This window comes from Telmatherina bonti, assembly GCF_933228915.1.
Source record: "Telmatherina bonti genome assembly, chromosome: 17".
NCBI classification, from domain to species: Eukaryota; Metazoa; Chordata; class Actinopteri; order Atheriniformes; family Telmatherinidae; genus Telmatherina; species Telmatherina bonti.
Genome location: NC_136615.1, coordinates 27,519,340 through 27,541,411, shown reverse-complemented (window position 1 = coordinate 27,541,411; position 22,072 = coordinate 27,519,340). Strand labels below are relative to the sequence as shown.

Below are 22,072 nucleotides of genomic sequence, written 5' to 3'. Positions count from 1 at the left end.
GGAGCTGTAAAGCAAAGCCTCCAGGTCACATGACCCCATGAGAGACGGATCCGCTCCTGCAAAGTTACACTGTCTGGTTTCTGAAAAGGGCAACCCCTTCAGAGCACCAACACACATAAAGCTCTGTATACTGACCCCAGAAATCATCCATTATTGCTCACATTAGGCTAATGTTTGGGTCAAACGTTACATGTTATCCCTTTAAAGTTTCATTTATTTAATCTTTTGCATTCCTTTCTGATGTTGCAATAAACACTATGAACAAAGATTTTTGCAATTCTGGATGTTCTTGAACTTTTGTCCACTTGCTCCTTTTTTTTATGTTTTTTATTATGAGATGCAAACATGAAAGAATCTGAAGAATTTTTTTTTTGTCTTTTGTGTGTGTGTGTGTGTGTGTGTGTGTGTGTGTTTGTTTGTGTGCTTGCTGTTTAAATAATAATTTACAGCATGAAGAGCCGAAGGATGAAATACCCTCCTGTGTACCTTTTTCAGTAAAGAAACTGAAAATATCAGAATTATAGTTTTTAACATTGCTGTTATTATAATAAGAATAACTTAATAATTTGATTAAACATCAGGTTTTTTAAAGGAAAAAGAAAATTCACAGATATAAACTGTTCTAAATCCTGATTTTCTTTTAATAAACTACTGTTAGAAAAAGCACATAAGTTGAGTTAAATAAGAATGAATAATGATATTAACACATTTTATTAAGGCACCGCTGGGTTAAAGCTGGAGTAGGTAATGCTGGGGAGCTAGCAAGAAAGTGAAAGTGGCGCCCTGTCTTGGCTCCTCCCCCTCTGGTTTTGCTCCTTGCGTGATGCAAGGCTTTTTTATTTGCAGCTTTTTCTATTTCTCTCTACTTTGTATTTTCATCCTAACACACTATTTCTATGCAGGGTGTGGCTATCAGGTATGCACTGCGGGAGGGGGAGGAGGGGAGCCGGGAGAAGAAGCTTAGGAAATATAAGAAATGAACAACTTTAATTTAGCCCAAACGTTTTGATTGGTCAAAGTTTTTACAGATTTACAGTAAACTGAGGAGTCTAACTATATTTCTTATTGTTCATGATTACAAAATGTATAGACTACTATCAGAACGAGGAACCCCTTCACCCAGAGTAAAAGAATGTCTCTGAGCAAGATAATCAACTATAGCTTTAATTAGCCCATTGGATGTTTTTTTAAAAAGGAAATGATTAATTAATGTGCTGAAATGATTTACCTTTAATGCCATTAATAAGTCTTTACAAGCCTTACATACACTTATGAATCAGTTATTCACCAGTTAAAAGAAAGTGCACGTTTGAACAGCTGAATGCTTTTTACTATTTTTTATTATTCAGCTAATTTCACCTGATGACGAAAGACTAAATAAACCACAGCTGATGTTTTGTCTTTTTTAAATAAATAAGTGCAGAAAAACCTCTTTGAGACCTTAAGAGTTTTTCTTTTGTGATGATTACACTAATTTCAGTGTTGTTGTTGCTCGACCTCAGTCGTTGTTGCTTAAATCCCCCAAGATTTAACGAGATATGAAATCTCCAGAAGCTTCGGGCTCCGATTGGTCACGCTCTACTAAGAAGCAGCAGTCAGGTAAAACACATGTGTCTATCTTACCACATGAGATCAAATCTGTTCTTCAGAGGTGGGAGGAGGGCAGATTTAATAGCAACGTCTGCCTGTGGCAGGTGGGTTTTATTTTATAGTCAAAATGAATCATTTTCTCTTCTCCATTCTCAATTTTTTCCACTTTTGTCATGATGAATATTTTTAATACCATAGTGAGAGAAAAAAAAATAAAATAAAAATGATTAAATGAGACATTCTAGCACAACATGCAGTAATGCACATCTCATCTGTGAAAGCGATGGAAAACCTGAGTCATGCCCCCACATAACACTGCATTTAATGATTGGTTAATCAATCAGTGCTGAGTAAATGTCTTGCTTTATTCAGCCCTGCCTCCCATGGGAATGAAGTGTGCAGATGTCCAGTTGGGTTTATTACCATTAGGTCTGCAGAAAAATCCATACCTGATCAACATGTACTAATTTAAGATGCTGTCATACGGAGAGCCGGTGCAGAGTTTTGTGGCTGCACAGCCTGGAGTTTCCTATCATTTAAAATCTGAACAACCCCCGCACTGTCTTCTTTTTTTTCTTTTTACTCTTTTTTTTGGACACTTGGATGCAAAATAAATGAATAGCTTTAGCGATATGACACAGTGAGGGTCCCCTGAGGGGGTCATAGATCGATCTATTGAATGATTCAACTGGATTGGCATGTAGGGAAGCTGATGTCTGTGTGGAGTGCTGCAGATCCTGTGTGCTCATAGTGCTTATTGAATGTGATGGAGGTGCTGGTGCATCTATTGCTTGGAGGACTCAAAGGAATTATTTATAGCACATGCTCACACGCTCATTTTCACCTATTCCCCTAAATCTAATTTAAAATTTGTTCACCTCTAATGCTTTTTTTCCTCCCCCCGTCTGCTGCTATTTGTTCCTATTTCCGCCATGATTGTGAAAACTTTGTTTTATCCTTTAAACTGGCATTTTATACTTTTATGCAAATCCCTGCTGGCTGGATCATAAACTGGACAAATTTATTCATTTAATCAATATATTTCCAGTTATGGGACCTGTCAGTAGGCCACACTTTTGGGACTTGGCTAAATAATAAACTAGAAGACATTACATGAATTAGAACACAGTGAATTACCCAACTTATGAATGTTTATCCATTTTATCTGCACAAAGAAACTTTTTTTTAAAAATAGTTAATCCCAGAAGAGGCATGTCCTTTTCAGATGCTTTCTATTCTAGCTCATACACACCGTGTAGAGCTTTTATAATAAACATTTCACTAAAGGGTGAAATAAAAACTTCAGCCTAAAAAGAGAAGAATTTTAGTTTTTGGGTCAGGCTTTAAAGGATTAAGTTTTAGAAATCCTCCACAGGCTGGAACAGTTGGGGCATTTTTCTCATTGATCAGCGTATGGGGTTGGATAGAAATGCCAGTGTGGTTTGGCCTTGGCCTGAATGATATGAAAAGAAATCAACCGTAACTGTGATTTTTCTGTCTAATATTGCCGTTTGGTTTGAAATTTGATCTTTTAAATTCCAACTTCTGTTCAGCATTCATGCAGGAATATGTTTAATCATGAGATGGAGGATGAACACATGGCATGACGTCAGTTTGAACTGCTTGATATTCTAACACAAGGATGCAAAGTCGAGATAAGAGCAGCTACACTTACCGACTGCTGGAGGCATCCTGTGGCCAAAAAGATAATGTTTGTATTGTCGTGAAAATAAATAATTCTAATAATATTTGTCTTATTTACACCACGGCGGGTCATTTCTTATATGATTTCTGTTCTGCACTGCACAGAAGTTTCACCTTGATTCTGCAAACACACACACATACACACACACACACACATGTGTGCATGCTCAGGTCGGCACAGTCCAACCAGCACAGAACAAGGTTGGAAAAATACGTGGATTCAGCCACCTAAAAAAAACCGGGGAAGTCCTGGTTGAGAGAGGTGAAGATGGAGACTCTGGTGGTCACACAGATGCATCTGAACAAGAGTCATATTATGACGTAGAATTGATCCATGGTTCTTTGTAGGTGTTATTAGAATCAACATATTGTCTGAGATCTGAACTATGTGAATGGACTTGTGGTAAAAGTGCGTACACATTTGCTGTGAATGATTGTATGCTTTTAAGGTCAGTTTGGTTGGAATGTCTGGTTATTCATACTATTCACCAAAGCAGAAGTACATCAGGCTACCGTACCTGGTTGTTATAGGAACAGGTGATTTACTGTGGTGACCCCTTGTGAAAGGGAGAAAGCCAAAAAGGAAGGGGGAGGATTGTTTTCTCATATTAGGAGTCTATGTATATAAGAACTGATAAATTAAGGTTTTAATTGTGTGTATTATTGAGGTTGACTTTATTATCAGTTCATTTAGTGATAGATATGTTGTGAACAACACATCCTACTCTGCACGTAGGACATGCACTCAGATAGGACCGTTGGCATCACTGCAGGGTAATAAAGCGACAGGCCAGTGTGTAACAGATAGAAGAACATGCACAGACAGTTGATGATGTGATTACTGATAACTGATGAGACCTTCAGGTCGCGTAATAAATGATGGCCCTGAAGATCGAGCCTGTAAACCAGAAAGGCTGAAATGCTTTCTGCCACATTTCCCCCCCCGATAGATCAGTTTAATGATAAAACTCTGACTTTTTAAAAAAAAATTTAACTTGAGACTCATTCACTAATGCAAGGCTTAACTTGGCAAAAACAAATAACTTCTTGTCGCTGTTTAATACATTATAGCCTTGTGTTTACATACAATATCTAGAAATGAAAATTAAACAAGTATATTTGGGGAAGTATGTGAAAAGATGCATAAATACAGAACACAAAAGGGCCTGACTAACTAAACTCTGTTACATCATGAAAATACTGCTTTCTATGGTGGTTACATATCATCTGTGTACCTGTCTACTTTCTCTTTTTAATCCAGACCTACACTCCCTCTCGACTGCTACGTTCCACCAGTGAAAGACGCCTCGTGTTACCACCACTACGGAGAGGGTCTTGGCTACAGCCTGGAGAATGAGGCGGGGCTGGATATTGGGCGAGGCTGGATGCCATCCAACCTTGACCCTATCCCTAACCCCTAACCCTAGCCCCCTCAACATTTTGATTGGATTAACCCTAACTGTAACCCTAACCCTAACCACGCCCATTTGACATCCAACTCTGCCCATTTGACATCCAACCACGCCCATTGGACGTCCAACCCTGCCCAAAATCCAGGCCCACCCCATTCTCTTGGCTGCAGGCGAGGGTTATTGCCACTACGTGGGACTAAATCACTAGCCAGACTCTTTTCCTCTGTTGTGCCACGATGGTGGAATGATCTGCAATCCTTGTCTACTTTTAAGAGCAAGCTGAAGACTCAGCTCTTCCGCACTTAGTTTAGCTATATTTGTTGAGAAAGTTGGAGAACTTTGCCCAGTTCCTTGCAACAAATATTATGGTATTTATATTTATTTTTTGTATTTCAACATAGGTACTAGCACTACACGTCAAGACCACCATCCAACTGGACTCCAGCAGTCCATCAGAACCTTCCCATAAAGTCATGTACTATTTGATTTTGTGCTTGTGTTGTTCTCACTCTCATTTGTAGGTCGCTTTGGATAAAACCATCTGCTAAATGACTGTAGAATAGAACAGAACAGAACAGAACAGAATAGAATAGAATAGAATAGAATCTGTCAGGTCATACAATATCCCTTCTCTGAATTTCAGTTTATCCACATTATAATCATTTTTGTCCACGTGGCTACGGTCCACCGCTGTACCAAGATTCCTAGAATATGCTTTGCTAGTTTTTTTGCAGATGCAAAGTTACCTTTCTGCAGTGCTTCCAGACATTTTCTCGTTGTTTATTGTTAAATAACATACTACCAAGGTGATAACACAATTGAGAGCACATCTGCTGTGAGATATGAGTGTCCTGAGCCTGAGCAATTTACTCCAAGAAGAGAAGAGAAGCGAGCCTTGGGTCCAGCGGGTCCCTTGGCATATAGTCGTCAGAATGTGTTAGGACAGTGATGCATTTTTTAACATGTTGCTTTTGTACTGCATTATGTAGAATCTGAATCAAACAAGCCTGCAAGGCAAAGAGGGTGGATGTCAGCTTTCATTTAAAGGTTGACAGTCAAGATCATTTCCCTCTTTCGCCATAAAACTCCACCTTGTCTTGCCTGTAAGCTTATCACGCTGCCTTAAAAATCTGTCTTTGCTCCTCCATGGAGATTCACTTTGCCAGCAAGAAGAAGACAGGATATTTTTTAGTTATCGAGTCTTCAGAAAATGATTTCAGTTTCATGAGTCATTTGGACTGAACTTGCCTGTTGTCGTTGTGTATTTAAGTTGCATCAGTGCTCTTATGCATGATCAAGAGAAAGGGCAGGATATAAAAACAAGTCTTCTGGTGCTTGTTAGGTATTAAAATCATCTGAACACAACATTAAATGAAAAACGGCATGACATATATAACACTGTAGCATCATTTACTGAACAAAAACCAAGGCAAGCTGCAGAAGAAGCGTGTGAAACACCGAGTCCATCCTTACTGCTTCCACAGGAATTAAGAGGGGAAGCAAAAGCCGGTTGCTGCTGATCAAATTCTATGATCACCTTTACCTTTTACAGTTCACTGGTCTACGGCATTCAAGTGTATGTTGACACAATAACAAGGAACAACAAGTTCACATCTGTACTTGTATGTTGCAGGGCACTGTTCTCTTTCAACATTCAGTTCAGTATCTCACTATGTGACATCCTCCCAGGAGCTGCCCCCAGAATACCTTTTTACAATACACCACCTCTGACCAGCAGAAAGGGGTCATGTCTGCTCTAGGGGTTTATTCCTACTATAAGAGCCTGTTGTGAAGGTCTAACATGTCTTCTTGCTTCCAGAAGCAACCTCTCAGATAGCAAGTGTAGCTAGCATGCTAGCATCAGACCGGGCTAATCACTGGGTCGCCGAATGCTACCTGATACTGCTAAGCTAACTGAAAAACCAGCTAGGTAGTTAACCAACACTAGCTGCTGCAGCTGGTCACCATGTATAAATATACATGTGTATATATATATATATATATATATATATATATATTTAGTTAAGGCAAGGTTATTTTTATAGCACCTTTCAGGTACAAGCCAATTAAAAGTGCTTTACATGAAACACTAAAAGCATTACAGAAAAAAAGCATAAAAAAAAAGAAAAAAGTAGTTATTGCTACTCACAAGCTTTAAAACCTTTAGTGTGTACTTAGATATTATGTATGTATAAGATATGGGAATGACTAGATATTATTTTGACTATACACCCCCTCCCTCTCTCTTTCTCCCTTATAAATGTGGTAAAAAAAAAATACTTTTGCATTACAAAAGTAGGTTCAACTTGTTTTGGTCAAAAAAGCAACAATGCATCTGCTTGATACTAAAGGTCTACAAGTAGTCTACAGTAAATCACATAAAGTCTGATCCCTTTTTGAGAGAATACACTCACTTGCAGATGCACTATGCAGGGAAAAAATCTGTAAAAAGGTTCTGATCTTGCATGTTAACACTGACAAACCTGCAGGCTGACTTTTCAACACCACTTTTTAAATTTAAATGTCTTTCGGTTCTTCAGGGTTCTGCGACGAAAAAGCCTGTGTGTTAATCTTTAGAAAACATGACTTTCCCTGATTTAATTGCTTTTCTCAACCGTAACAGATGTGTAGCATTGTTTATCCAGATGTTCATCATCCTTGCAAAGAATATGTTTAGAATATTAATATGTTTGAGGATAGCTACATCTCGGTCAGCGCATCTATGCAGGAGCAAAAGTTACGACCTTTGGGACTGGAGGACAGAGAATAATGCAAAGATGCACAGATTGTCACGCCAGCTGCTGTAAAGGGAATTCATGTGCAAGACAGTGAAGCCAGGACATGGTTTGAGAAAAAGATTGCATTAAGATTGCACCTTTTTTTTTCTTTTGACATGACAATAATTTACGCACACAGAAGGTGAGAAAAGTAACATTCCTCTCCATAAGTCAGTGAATTTACCCTGTAAGTTATTACAGGCGTATTACCTGGAATCTTAGTGTTTTAACATACACACACCAAAGACTGGACTCATTAGTTTATATTTTAATGTTTAATGGCACAGAAACCAAAACATCAGATTAGACTTTTTTGGATCCAATTTGTTTATTGTGTGTTCCCATATCAGCTGCTTTATGTGATGCTTTGCTGCACAAGTGAGGATGTGTGTGAACTGTGAACCTACTACAACGCTGCTATTAATAGAAGCTTAAAAAAAAAAGAAAAAAGCCAATTGTCTCATGTTTTTGTTTTTGTCAGTCGTTTCCCATTCAGCTTGACTAGCATTTGTTGTCCTCCAGCGACCTATGGCGTGATGTGGTAAACACAGACAGAATAGTGGAATTTAACCGTGAAACTAAATAAAATTTAATTAAATTGAAACGTTTTATAATTAGAATTAATTGAATATCCTGGATTTGCTCATTTGTGGGTGTGAGCAGTTATTTCTGCTGTTTCAGGAGTTCTTCGCAGTGCCTGAGCCAAATGAAGAGGAAAAACTGACAGTGCAGCTGTGTGACGCCACCTGCACTGACGAGGCTCAAGTCTTCTTCAGGAGTTCAGTTATGACTACTGGAGTTAAGAAGCTGTCAGAAACACCAAAGTTGTCCAAACAATTAAGAAACGAAATGTTACTCAGTTGTGGGGAAACTGAAAAAGCTGCATCTGTTTCTGGTAAAGTGTCAGGCTGAGAATAAACTGAGTGACAACAAGGAGGAGACTCTGCAGGGATCGACAGCTCAAACTCACCCTGTGTGCTTTTTTAGACGCATCTGCAGGCTGCGCTGCAAAAAGATCAGTTTTTGTTGACAGAACTACCTATACAAGATACTGCTGTTTTAAAAAAAAGGAACAAAACACTTGATGTTTTCAGCTGCTTGAGCAGTTGGCTTAAATTAAGAGGCAAGAGCTCCTTGATGCAGCTCTGTGCTGTAGGTTACCGCCACTGTCTCTGACTCATTTTCCATTCAGCATAGGCCTCTAGAGCCAAGATTAATACTTAAAAAAAACTGTAATTATAACAAATAAATAGAATATATTTCCAAATTATCTTTTTTTTTTTTTTTTTTTACATCCATCACATGATTACAGACATTCCCCTGGAAATTTAAGGAGGATTTCAAAGACCTTAAACTTGTACTGAGGAATGTAAAGCATCAGTCGGGAGCTGAATTGGAAATGATGTGTTACTGGGAATATTATTGTTGACATAGTTCCCCTGCTGGATGCTCAACTCGTGAATTGATCAAACAAATCGTTTTGTTCTGTTCATGTTTGTGACGTCTGACAAGGAGGTCATGTTTTTGCCAGCATTTATCGTTTATCTGCCTATTAGCTAGTTTAGGCAAAAACTGCAGGACGGATCTTCATGATTTATTTCTGAAAATTGGTCTTGGTTTATTTTAGATTCCATTAAAGCTTGGGAGAGATCCGGATCACCATCTGGATCCAGGAATTTTTTAAAGGATTCTTTCTCATTGTGAGATCGGACCACACTGTATATGCATATAATTCCACCATACAGGGTCAGGGTGAATGCCCAAAAACTGTAGGAGAAGTTCCCAACAAATTGTACAAGGTATCAAAGATTTATCTGGATCCCAGCAACACTGAGGACCGTACCATCCAGAAGAGAAAAGCTAGGGGATCGTCACTGCAAGAGAATAAATGCAGATGTAAACATGCAACAAACACCACAATATAGCCGAGACACTGAATTTATTATCACTAAATATAGGAATCTAATAGTGTCTACTAATGAAACAAATATAAGACTAAAACAAAGGCTGGAAGTCACAATACGAGTGGAAATTAGCTTTTCTGGTTATGTGTTGTCTTTGATTTCTGTTGGGTGGATTTTTTTTTTTATTTCATCAGAAAAGCACGTTTTGATTTATTTTAGCTTTACACTTTGCTATCTTTGGTCTTCTGCTTTTAATATTTTGTTCTGACTGAATATGGATGGCAATTGCTTTAGTTTGTACAAAGGAATCGCACTTGTAACTTTTTCTCCAGGCTTGACATATCTGGATTAAATAAAACATCTGTTGGCCATCTAACACCAACAAGACTATTCATACTGGCAACATGAGTTAATGTGGAAAAAAGGTCAGCTGGTATCAGTCATGTCAGGCGCAACCCGACTGGGCCATTATTCAGTGTCCAGTGTGTGTGAGGGAGAGAGAGGTGAGATAAAGGGAGGGCAGATCTAGAGATGGAGCACAGTTTTCATGGTGATTCATGCAGAAGGTGTTTGTGAGGGAAAAGCCAACCCATGGCCTCAGCTGTGGAGGAAAAGCTTATGCTGTGGGGAGGTGGATGCCTTCTGGGCCAGAGAACATGAACTCCAGACTTTACTGGCCTCACACGGCATTGAGCCTTTAAGGCATGCAGTCTGAGTCCTCTGTGCTACAAATACAGTAACCTAAATATACTTCAGGATGGAGTGCAGAAAAGTTTTCATGGAAGACAATAATTTCTTATTCTGTGGATTTTCTCCAGGTTTCTATGTAACAAAATCCAAGCAAAGTGTACCAAATATACTGAGCAATGAGCGCCTTGCCTTGCAAGCATCCAAAGTTAATGCATAAAAATTCTTTCTGTCATCTTTAAAGTTGACTGTGAAAAGCCTTAATGACAAATATTGTAGATAAGAAGCTTTTAGATAAAATATTGATTTGTTTTTCTAAAAACAAAAACAGCCTGTCCAGGGTGTACCCTGCCTCTCACCCAATGATTGCTGGAATAGACTTCATCTTTCTCGTGACCCTTAATTGGAACAAGGGGTTAAGAAAATGGATGAATACCTTTTTATGCTTCCTGCATCCTGCCGTAATGCTTTTAATGTTTAATAAAAAGCACTTTGAAATGTCTTGTCGAGTAGACCTTGTGGTTGCAGAAATATGCTCATTTCATTTTGGCTTTGCAAGTTTCAAGCAGCTGCCTAAGAAATAGGCACCAGACTTAAAACATTCCATTATTTCTTATCTTTTCATGACATCCCATTTCCCTAACTGATTTGGCTTCTTTGCTTTTCTTGCTGTGATGCTGCTACATTGCTGGAACAGACACTGGTTGGTTATGGTCGTATACTGGATGTTTAATATTAGGAATGTAAAGTTTCATGTCCTATGACTGGGGGAAATTGCAAAGCAGCTTACATGGTGTAATGAACATTTATGTGTTCAAATTTTTGTTTGAGTTGTGTGTCTTCAGTATAATTGTGTTCATTCAAAATTTTTGCCCATTGCATTGAAATCTAATGTTTCTGAGAGGAAATATGATTAATAGTAGGAGTGAACTCACTACAAGCGAGAAATAGCTATAATTGCTCATGTAGTTGACAGAATGGTGAACAACCAGCTTGTATTACATGCAATGTTAGCAGCAGTGCATAACAATGAGCACATTATGCTGCTACAAGCAAATAACACTTGCATTGTCTCCTGTTTGTATTGAGGAGACCTCACCAACTATGGGATGCATATGGTCCACAAACAACTGTGACAATCTTTTTTTTAGCAACACATGCAGCAGTGATTTTCCATCTCTTTTCTCGCACAAAAATGCACCCTGGTGTGACAGCAGCGCCATTCCTCTTCCCATTAGGAAAGCTGTGTACAGTGTCCTGACAGCGCGCAGCCTGCATAAACAAACAAATTAATGTGAAAGAGGCAAAAAGGAAAACTTACACAGCAAAAACAACAACTTGCTTAATCATAAGTATTTATATTCACTATCACCCACTATGATTATGACAAGTACTTATGTAATGTGATAATTAATTAATTAATTTTTTTTTTTTTCAAAAGGTTTTTAAGAACAGATTGAAATTCTGCCAGGGAAAACACGGGATTTAGTAGGAATGTTTCAAACTTTAATTTCCGCATAAATTTATTGAAGCATTCAACCCGCAAATTGCTCTTTGTGAATTAAAACCAGCTTTAGAGGCCTTAGAAAACAACATGCTACAGCTGCCCTTTCATTTTATCCGAAGTAAGAAGTCCATAAGACGGTAAGAAGTGAAGAAAGGCAGTCGCTAGTGGAAGGATGCTGGGATGAATTCCTCTATGTGGTACATGACTCCATGTCTTTAAAAATATATATACTATATTTAGGTATTTTCAACACGTGCAAACTTTGATGATTATTTTCTTATTCTATGTGATTCAGCAGGTCTGATGTTCTTTAGCAAAGTTAGCAAAACAACTCTTATAATGTAACTGAATTAGTTGCTTACATTTGTCTCTTTGATGTCCCCCACAGGTCCTTTGCTGTGTGATGGACGGCTGACACACCTCCTCCTTCCTCTGCTCCTCCTCCTTCGCACACCCCCTTTATTCAGCTTAGGGGAACGCACTTGCCCCAATAGCTGCCGCTGCGAGGGAAAAACTGTCCATTGTGACTCATCAGGATTTTTAGATGTGCCAGAAAATATCTCAGTGGGCTGCCAGGGCCTCTCGCTGCGCTACAATGAACTGCATACCTTGCTTCCGTATCAGTTCGCCCACCTTAGCCAGCTTCTTTGGATATACTTAGACCATAATCAGATTTCCGCTGTGGACAGTCGAGCATTCCAAGGAATCCGCAGGCTGAAAGAGCTGATCCTCAGCTCCAACAGGATCACATCCCTGCACAACTCAACATTCCATGGCGTTCCCAATCTTCGAAGTCTGGACTTGTCATACAACAAATTAGAAATCTTGCAGCCCGGTCAATTCCATGGCTTACGAAAACTACAAAACCTTCACCTTCGTTCAAATGGGCTCTCCAACATCCCAATTCGAGCATTTTTGGAATGCAGAAGTTTGGAATTTCTGGATTTGGGCTACAATCGAATCAAAGCTCTTACCCGCACTACCTTCTTGGGGTTACAAAGGTTGATGGAGTTGCATCTGGAGCACAATCATTTCTCACGGATCAACTTCTTTTTGTTTCCACGCTTAGCCAATCTGCGATCACTTTATCTGCAATGGAATCGGATCAGAGTGGTGAACCAGGGCCTTCCATGGACTTGGTATACGTTGCAAAAACTCGATCTGTCTGGAAATGAAATTCAAACACTGGATCCAGCTGTGTTTCACTGCTTGCCTAACCTTCAAGTCCTAAACCTGGAATCCAACAAGCTGTCCAATGTGTCCCAGGAAGCCGTGTCAGCATGGATCTCACTTACCTCCATAAGCCTTGCCGGTAACATGTGGGATTGCGGAACTGGTATTTGTCCACTTGTAGCTTGGCTGAGGAATTTTCGTGGGAGTAAAGATACCACTATGATATGCAGCAGCCCGAAGTATCTCCAGGGAGAAAAAATAATGGAAGCTACACGAAACCACGGTATTTGTGAAGAAACTGATTACATTCTAACTGAAACACCTTCGCCAATGTCAGAGCTCATTTCTGAAGCCACTGCTGAGCCAACCTATGCCCCCATTAGTGGTTCTCCACCGATGCTGCCAACCAGCACCTTTGGGCCTCTCCCACCATTAAGACCTCAACCTATTCCTCATCCCACCTATCCAGGGCATATAAGCAAAGACCCTAGAGATTCAGTGCTACGCACTCAGCCGACTCACGCAACACCCCCAGAGATGGAGCACATGACTCTGCACAAAGTGGTGGTGGGCAGCGTGGCACTCTTCTTCACAATGTCCCTAATCTTGACAATTATCTATGTCTTGTGGCGGCGCTACCCAGGTGCAACCAGGTTGCTGCAGCAGCGATCCATGGTGGGCCGGAAGCGTCGCAAAAAGAGCCCAGAGCCAGAGCAAAACCTCAGCTCCCAGCTCCAAGAGTATTACATGAGCTACAACCCTGCTGCCACACCAGAGGCATTGGAGGTGCTGGGCAATGGCACTGGTTCCTGCACTTGCACAATTTCTGGCTCCAGGGAGTGTGAGGTATGATCCATCGCATCAGCCTAAAAATAAAAACTAAATCAAAATACAAGACTCAACAGAGAGGTAAATACTTTATCAAGTGTGCCCCCTAAAAAGCACTTTTGTATTAAACTCCAGCACCCTTCACTCCTCTTTCTTTAAACCTTAACTTCAAATGTTAGATGTTTCCAATTATTCCAATTTTGACTGTAAAAAAAAAAAAAACAACAGAAAAGCTTTTCGTATTGAGAAGAAAAAAAATCATTGTACGATGTGGGTTCAGAGAACCACATAATAATGTCACAGTGTATATTTGAGTGTTCTCTGAAAGTATGAATGTGACTCTCATGTGGCATGTTACCATGCATTATTTCATATGAAAATCTCTATGTTTTTAAAAGTGTACTCTCCAGATGGGGTTTCTTAAGAGTATTTCCACAAAGATGCATGTGCAACCAGGGGGGAAAACAGCTCTCAACCCAGTTTGTTTGGCAGAGACGAGATCCTAAACAGATATGACAAGGCAGTTAACTTTACCAATCGTCTAGAAAGATGGCTGGATACTCTTCAAAATACCAAGCCTTTGGCCAAAAAAAAGAATTAGAGTTGTGGATACAGGCCAGTACTAAGGGCCAATGTGTCCCAAAGGCAGCAACGTTTCTGCAATGCTCACTTTATGTCTCAAATTGCAAAACTGATATTGTGTGATAAATTTGCACTGAGGGAAAGTCCCTGACCAGAAAATGAAAATGGCAGGTGCATCAGGCCATGCAGTCAGTGCTGCCAACATGGGCTTGTTTACGCCCAACTGGGCTTCTTTTGAACATGTTACACAGGAAAATATTGTACTAGGTGGGTTAATAACATGGGGGCTGCTTTTCAGAACACTAGACAGGTTTTTAGAAACAATTCTTGAGAGTATAATGGCAAAATACTTACCACTATATAACAAATTATAATAAGCTGTCCGTGCACATATATAAGTAGTTCATTTGCAATCTCTCGAACTTGACATCATTAATCAGTAGCAGTCATCAGTTACCAAGTCTCAGATATGGTTAAGAGTTGAACCAAAACATCTTAGATTGTTGTTAGTGAAATTTAAGTCCCCCATGTGTCAGCCTGCCTGGTTTTCACTGGCTGTACACAGTTAACCATGTTCAACACTGTCAACAAAAGAATGCAATTGATAAACTGCACATATGTGCGATCACCCTGTTGTTCCATGCAGTATGTGCAATGTGCAACTGACCTAATAGTAGTGGCCAAATCGTTTTTAGCTCGTTTTTAGGTTTCAGGTTGGGCTGAAACCTGTCAGTCAGATCTGGCAACCCTGTATGCAGTTACTTACTTAGAAATATGGGCTGCCTGCATTATTAGTGTGGTGGGACCATTATAAACAAGACATTTCCATGTGTTTAGTGTGTGACGACAGAAGTGGCAAGATCCAGATACATCTTCCACAAGTCTGGGTCATCAAGAGTTTACAAAATAGGATCACGTACTTTTATTAAGATTTGTTACAATCGTACACCTGCCAACTGCTGTTTTGCCCCCTGGATTCTGGTGCATCCAGTAATGCTTGTGAGCAAGAAACCCATCTGTTTAGTCTACTCTAAATTGTAGGTATCATGAATAATTGGACACGTTCTAACTAATTAGTTTACCCTACTTCACTTCAGCATGTTTTTTGTTTGTGTGTTGTATGTATTTGTGTTTGAGAAAGGGTCATGAACTGGTGCACTGGTGTCTGCCAACAGCTCGTATGTGTCTGGGAATAAATACGTCCACTATTCCATTCAAACTTTCCAAATGACAGCCAATCCCTTCAACATGTCATACAATCAAACATGATCAATTTATGCTAAACCGAAAAGGTAAATAAATCAAAATGATTTACATTTTAGAGGATTCATAACTGGGCTTTAGTGCTTGTGGTTAAAGGGGGAATGCATCAACATGCACATCACAGCTTTGACTTTTCTTGTCTAAGGTCAGAGGTTTGCATCGTCTTGTTTACCTATGAACTGTAACTGCCCCTAAATGTTGAGCCACATTTGATGGCCCAATCCAAGACTCCTCTCTCAGGCAGATTTATGGTAATTTGCATAGAGGGAGAGCAATTCAGTAATCCCAAAGCTTATGATATGGCTTAAATGTGGGTCCATCTGCTGTGATAAGGAGTTTATTTATAAAACAGGGTAATTACAGTCACCCTCGTGAATACAAATATGTCCTATATAAACAAAGGGAGCTGCTTGTGAAACATTCACCAATGGCCCCTGCAGAGTTTAAGGAATAATGAAACCACAGTTTGGTAAAACATGAATAAATCATTACATAAAACAACGTCAAAAGCACTAAACAAAGTGTGCAAAAATATTAATAATAGTATAATGCTGTTGCTGATTTTAATTTCTTTTAGTTAGCACGTCATTTTTTGCATAGTTGCTTTTGATCTACAAGCCACTTCTAAATGAATAAAAAAAGATGTGAAAAACATTATTCTTCAACACAGTTTCACTGCACGATGCAGTCAAGCAGTATAGATCCAGCCATGCTCAGTGGCTTGTATTTAAATGCCTTGCAGGTCCACCTGATTCCAATTCTGTGTCAAAACAGCAAGAGAATACATCTAAGACCCTTTGATAGAGGGTTTGTTGTTGGGCCACAGATAGAAGGGACATCACTATCAAAGGCAGAAGTGTTTGAAACACAGACTTAAAAAAGACCAGAATTATTTTTACCTATCAATATTTTGCAAATTATGGTTGACAGTGTGTATTTAATCCTTACATATTGTTAGAATCAAGTACTTTCACAGCAACAATTTTTACAAAATGTTGAATTTCAGATCTATTAAGCATTATTTTAGTATTTCAAAATAATAACTTTATAATTAATCCTAAACAAATGTTACAAAAATGTTTTTAGGTTTTATGTCAAGTGTTTTTAGATGAAAAAATGTATATCACTAAGTCATGTTAATTTGAACATATATTGAATTTTAAAATTGCAGGAATACTTTCAAAATGAAGTAGTATGACAGTCATTACATCTTTCTGTTCTGAAACAGACTCATCCAAGTCAGGATCAGTCTAGTCATCATGGAAGATCCTAGACTTGTTGCCTTGATGTCTAAAGTCATGAAGCCCACACCAGCGCCACCCGTCCAGTCAAGACTGATAAGAGAAAGAGTCTCTGTTTTTAATTCCAGGTACAGATCTTGTGTCTGTAGCAAGGCACCCAGTGACTTTTATATGGTTTCAGTTCCGCATAGATGTCATACATGATGAGCCCTGGAAACTAACACGATTTGTATAGTTTCACAGGTTAAAGATTCCTTCACAAACTATTGCCTTAGATATGGCCAAAACTGGAGGATGTAAAATCTATCCAATCAACATGGCTGAAATATGATCTAAAACAGTTTCAGTGTTAAAATTTACAGTACCCGTATGAAAGTAAATGATTTAAAATTTTATTTTTTATTTTTTATTATTTTGGGAGGAGTGGATAGATTTCAGGCCAACAAAATCTTTACCCAAAATAAAACAAACAAATAAAAAATTGGGGTAATTTTGTTAAATGTCAGAACAGTTAAAATTGAGCCCTAATATCAAATACACATAATCCAGCATTGCCAATGGTAACAACAATGTATCCCTTGGGTGTTCTGCGTGGGGTGGTGGCCATATGCTGCGACACGAACCCCAAACCATGAATAATGAAGTGTGTAACAGTAACCTTTTCAAAAATTTCCAAATTATTGGATGTTGATGAGCTGAATGTTGGTGTCACCATGCAGCAAGATGGTGAATGTCAACATTACCATGTAGTGATACAAAAGTTGCCACTGTGTTTAGAAAGAGTCAGGAAAACGTATTTATTCAGAAGGTTTTGAGATGCTGTAAAACTGCAGTGTTTTGCAGAGTGGCTCAGACTAGCTGTCATGCCCTGAAATGAGATCTTCTTGTTTACTCATTGCAATTCTTACAGCCATACGTTGTTGACATTGAATGGTGTCAGTGGGCACCTTCTTTCCAAAGGGTTCAGCCCAAAACAAATCCAATCACAACTAAACAAGAAACAGGAGAAATACTAGCAAAGCAGTGTATCTGTGCAGAGAAAGACACAGCAATCCACTTATAGGGGTCGAAAGACTCAGAATTATTATTCTGCATAGCACGCCTTTAATGAGCATGTTCATTTATTAATGCAACGTTCGGGGAGAACCACATTAGCTACTCCTGGTCAAGTAACTGAAAGTGCCACTGCTGGACGTGAACGGACTGCGTCAGCATGAGCTGTCTGTTGACACTTACAGCGAGGATATTATATGCGGGCTGCAGTGCATAAACCCCACATTACAAAGATGAATGAACATCTTAGGGCTCAGTGGTGCATAAACCATAGTTGCCGGTCTACAGGGATGCAGAAAAAAAAAAAAGACACGGTCAGATGAATCATCTGTCACCATATTCTCGACTTGTGGGTGAGGGCATGCAAACGCTTTGAATGCTTGATCCCTACAACACGGCAGTTTTTGCTGCTATTTTATTCTGTTGGGGATTTTCCGGCATTTGTAGCTTTTACTTCTTTTGGAGTTTCGCAATAACCATCCAGCACTATCATCAGACCAGCGATTGAAGGACTGCCGTTTGAAAGAGAGAGGTTGAGGTCAACAGACTTGTGGAGCGAATGCCAAAATGGAGTGAAGCCGTGCTGGTGACACATGGTGGTGCACCACTACACGGAGACACTCAGTCACCCACATGTGCTGTTTTCTTATTATTCACTCCTTTGTCCACTCAATTGTTTCAAAAATATTTTTAGTGACATGAACTTGACTTCATTATTGTAAAAGCAAAATTACTTAAAATTTTTATGTTTTGTTCAAATTTTGCATTGTATTAACACTGCATTGTATTATGCAGTTAACGACTGTAGTATTCTGACGTTCCTCATACATTACAAAAAAATTCAATGAATGTGAATATGTGTGCTTTATTTTCTTAAATGATTCATTCTTAGTAAAAGGAAAATGACACATTTAAAATGATAATTTATTAAATGAACATAAAAGTGGGTCAAACTTCTTTTCAGTTTCATGGTTTTCTGTCTGCTCACTGCAATCGTGTTCTTTCAGACAACCATAGTTGGGTTAAATCTGTTATTATATGAAGTTATTTCCTAAAACCTAGTTCATCCACCAAAATATTTGAGACTAATTTCATAATAGTTATTATATTTTATATTGTGTTAGATTTCTGTTACTTTTTATATATTCATATCACTCCTGTGTTTTCAATCAGATCGGCTGTCCTTCATTCAGTTACACCAGAGATATGCAAGTTTGGTCCCCAGGTTCCACAAATTTTAGATGTTCCCCAGTTTTAACACACCTGCTTTAAATATGTGAGTCACACAGTAGTTGTGGGTTCATTTAATTTGAAGCAGTGAAACATCTCAAACCTGCAGGACTATGGCTGTCTCAGAACAAACCTCCATACCATAATTTGATTAGTAAAAGCAACATGGACAAATACTTGTTGATACAACCAGATACGAATAGTACTGGTGAACCTTTGGTAGATTTTTGATGGCTAATTCAGCATTCTGTCTCTTCTCTACCAATGTTGATTGTTACTTTTCTCTTGCTCTGTCACGTTCTTGCTTTCCTTTACTTGCTTTCTCTGACAATGTCCTCAATTAGCAACAATGTGCACCGAAAACCAGTGTGTTGATATCCAGTTGCTGGTGCTTGATGCATTGCCGTACAGCAACACAGAGCCGTCACATGACGTTTCCTGCTGGAAGATGAAGTTGTGAAGCCATGTTTCTCAGACCCAGGAAGCTGCATAGTAATGACTGCTCCAGGGATGGATCTCAGTTTGCCTTCAAAATGATTGATAAGCAAACGGTCGGATGGATCGAAACACACGCAGTGTTGCTTTAAAGTTTGTTTCAGTGAAGAATATGTTGGCCAACTCATACAAAATCAACAGAACATAATCATTTCATGACAAAAGAAAGCAATATGATAGAATGGAAATTGTTGCAATTCTTATATTCATTCAACAAGTTTATTTAAAAACAAATATTTTATGTAAAATAATTTGTTAATGGGACTGCACAGTGGTTAGCACTGTGGCCTCACAGCAGAAGGTCACTGGTTTGATCCTTGGCTGGGGAGGGGTTCAGTTAGTGGTCTTTCTGTGTGGAGTTTGCGTGGGTTCTCTCCAGGTACTCTCACTTCCTCCCACCATCCAAAGACATGCATGTTTGGCTGATTGGTTACTCTAAATTGCCCATGTGAGTGTGTGTGAACCCTGTGATGGACTGGCAAGCTGTCCAGGGTGTACCCTGCCTTTTGCCCAAAGACTGCTGGGATAGGCTCCAGCTTCCCGCCACCTTTCATTGGGCTAAGCGGTTAGGATAATGAATGAATTTACTCTAAATGGCTATTTAACCTACTTTTCTGTGGAAGAAGTCACCATTATTGCTTCAAAGAGTGAACAGAAAGTAAGATAAGTGAGCACTTTCCAAGGCAATATTTCTGTTGTTGTGGTGTACACTGCTGTGATCAGATAGATATTGTGCAAGAAATTCTAAAAGACAATGATCAGCAGCATCATGACTCTAAATTCATTTCTGAGACTTGCACAGCTGAAAGGAGGGGAGTGTATGAGCCTGCCACCTTGTCAGATTATTGCAATAAAACCTGAACTTAGTGCTTCAGTCTGGCTGGGAAGTATACATGAGGTGGCCGCCAATCAAGCAATCAGCAACTGGGATTTAATGGAGGTGCAGTCTGAATGAAAGAGCCCTTCAACGCATGCCATCCCCTAGGGGTAAGGGGGTAAAGCCAGTGTTAAACTTTCAGCTAATTAGGGCGCTTTTCAACCGGAGAGTCTTGACTTCTTATAGCAATGCACTTCAGTTTCAGATGTAACATGTCTCAGTGGCAATACGAGGAAGCTTTGATTTCTTTCAATGAAACTGTGCTCGCCAACTTACAAAAGACGAAGAAATCAGCCCTGTGAAATAGGATTCTTCCACTCCCCTAAAAAACACATGAAAGAATCATGCCTTCGCTTTATAAAAGAGAGAGCCGGACGCTTGAGCATGATTGTGTCTGACTTTGATTGTTTCTTTCTGAACTTAAAAATTGGGTTGCAGACTTTCCTGACACAATTCAAAAGTTATTTGTGTGTTTGTGAAATAAATAGAACAACTGTAGAAACCTGGATCCTTGCAATACTTTTGAGAGAGCCCACCTTATAATACTCCAGTAGCCATTGCACAGACATGCAACTGTGCTAATGGGCACTATAATAAGCCCAGCTCATTGAATCAATCAATAAATCTTTATTTATAAGCTTTATAAAGTGTTTTATATTAAAAACATCATGAACCAGCAAAACAAGGATAAAATGTTGTACCTATCAAATCCCACCAACCATTCTAATACACAACATACAACACACGCACACACGTGTACAGGAAATCATGTCTGCAGAAGCGACATCCCACCCCTCATTAACTGTATGAGCAAAGCAAACACACGGCAAGTATAGAACATGTCAAGGTGAAATAAAGAGAATAAAAACATCACACATAAAAAAGAGATAAAGTAAAAACTTAAAATAAAATAAGAATAAAAGGAAAAATAGTCCCAAAAATGATTAATCGAAAGCTTCACTAAAACTGTAAAGTTTAAGCTGCCTTTTAAGAACATCAACACTCCCAGTTGCCGTCAGGAAAGTTGTTCCACAGGGAAGGATGCTTTTCCATAAGTCCTGGTCCCCGTCCGTCATAAACAAAGAACTGGCCCCTGACAACCCGGGTATCCTGAGAGGTTCATAAGCTAAAAGCCATTCTGATAAAATATTAAGACTAAAACCTTTACAAATCGATTCGGGATACTGAAGCAGCTCAATCTTCTACCATTAGTTATGTTCATATTTTGTTCTTGAAAGAAAAGTAAAAAAAGAACTGCTGAAGGATTTTCATGTTGTGACAGAAAATAGATTTAAAAAAATGTTTTTAGACATTGTTAGTGAAAGTTTTCATTTGTTTATTGATTCAAAGCCTGGTGCAGTAAAATAGGAAATAATCCTTCCTTGTATGTGGAAAACGTGTAATAGAAAAGTCCTAATAAGTAAACACGTCACGGCAGACAGACAGCCAGTTTAAATACATTGCCATTATACAGCTTGTTCATGCTAAGCTAGCAGCAATTTTCATCTGCATTTTACACTCTTCTTTGCTGTTATATTGTTGAAAGCATGATTGTTATTCAAATTAACTTGACTTTTTCATCCTTAAAGGACAATTTAGTTTGACCGTGTTCAGATTACACAACACCAGATACACCCTAAATGACCAACATTAACAATTACTCACATAGAGACTGAATCAGTGCAGCAGAGCCATGTGGCAACTAGGCAATTATACCAACGTATGTAAAGCAGCAATGAGTATGACAAA

General features: G+C 39.0%; 1 protein-coding gene across 1 annotated transcript in view; it reads left to right on the top strand.

Annotated features, from left to right (window-relative positions):
- lrrtm4l1 (leucine rich repeat transmembrane neuronal 4 like 1) overlaps positions 1-22,072 on the top strand; it is a gene marked incomplete at both ends in the record, with an annotated part of 85,239 nt that overhangs the window by 16,345 nt on the left and 46,822 nt on the right. Inside the window, one exon of the mRNA XM_079256378.1 lies at positions 11,970-13,600. Within this exon, the coding sequence (XP_079112504.1) occupies positions 11,970-13,600 (1,631 nt within the window). The remainder of the gene's footprint in view (positions 1-11,969; positions 13,601-22,072) is intronic.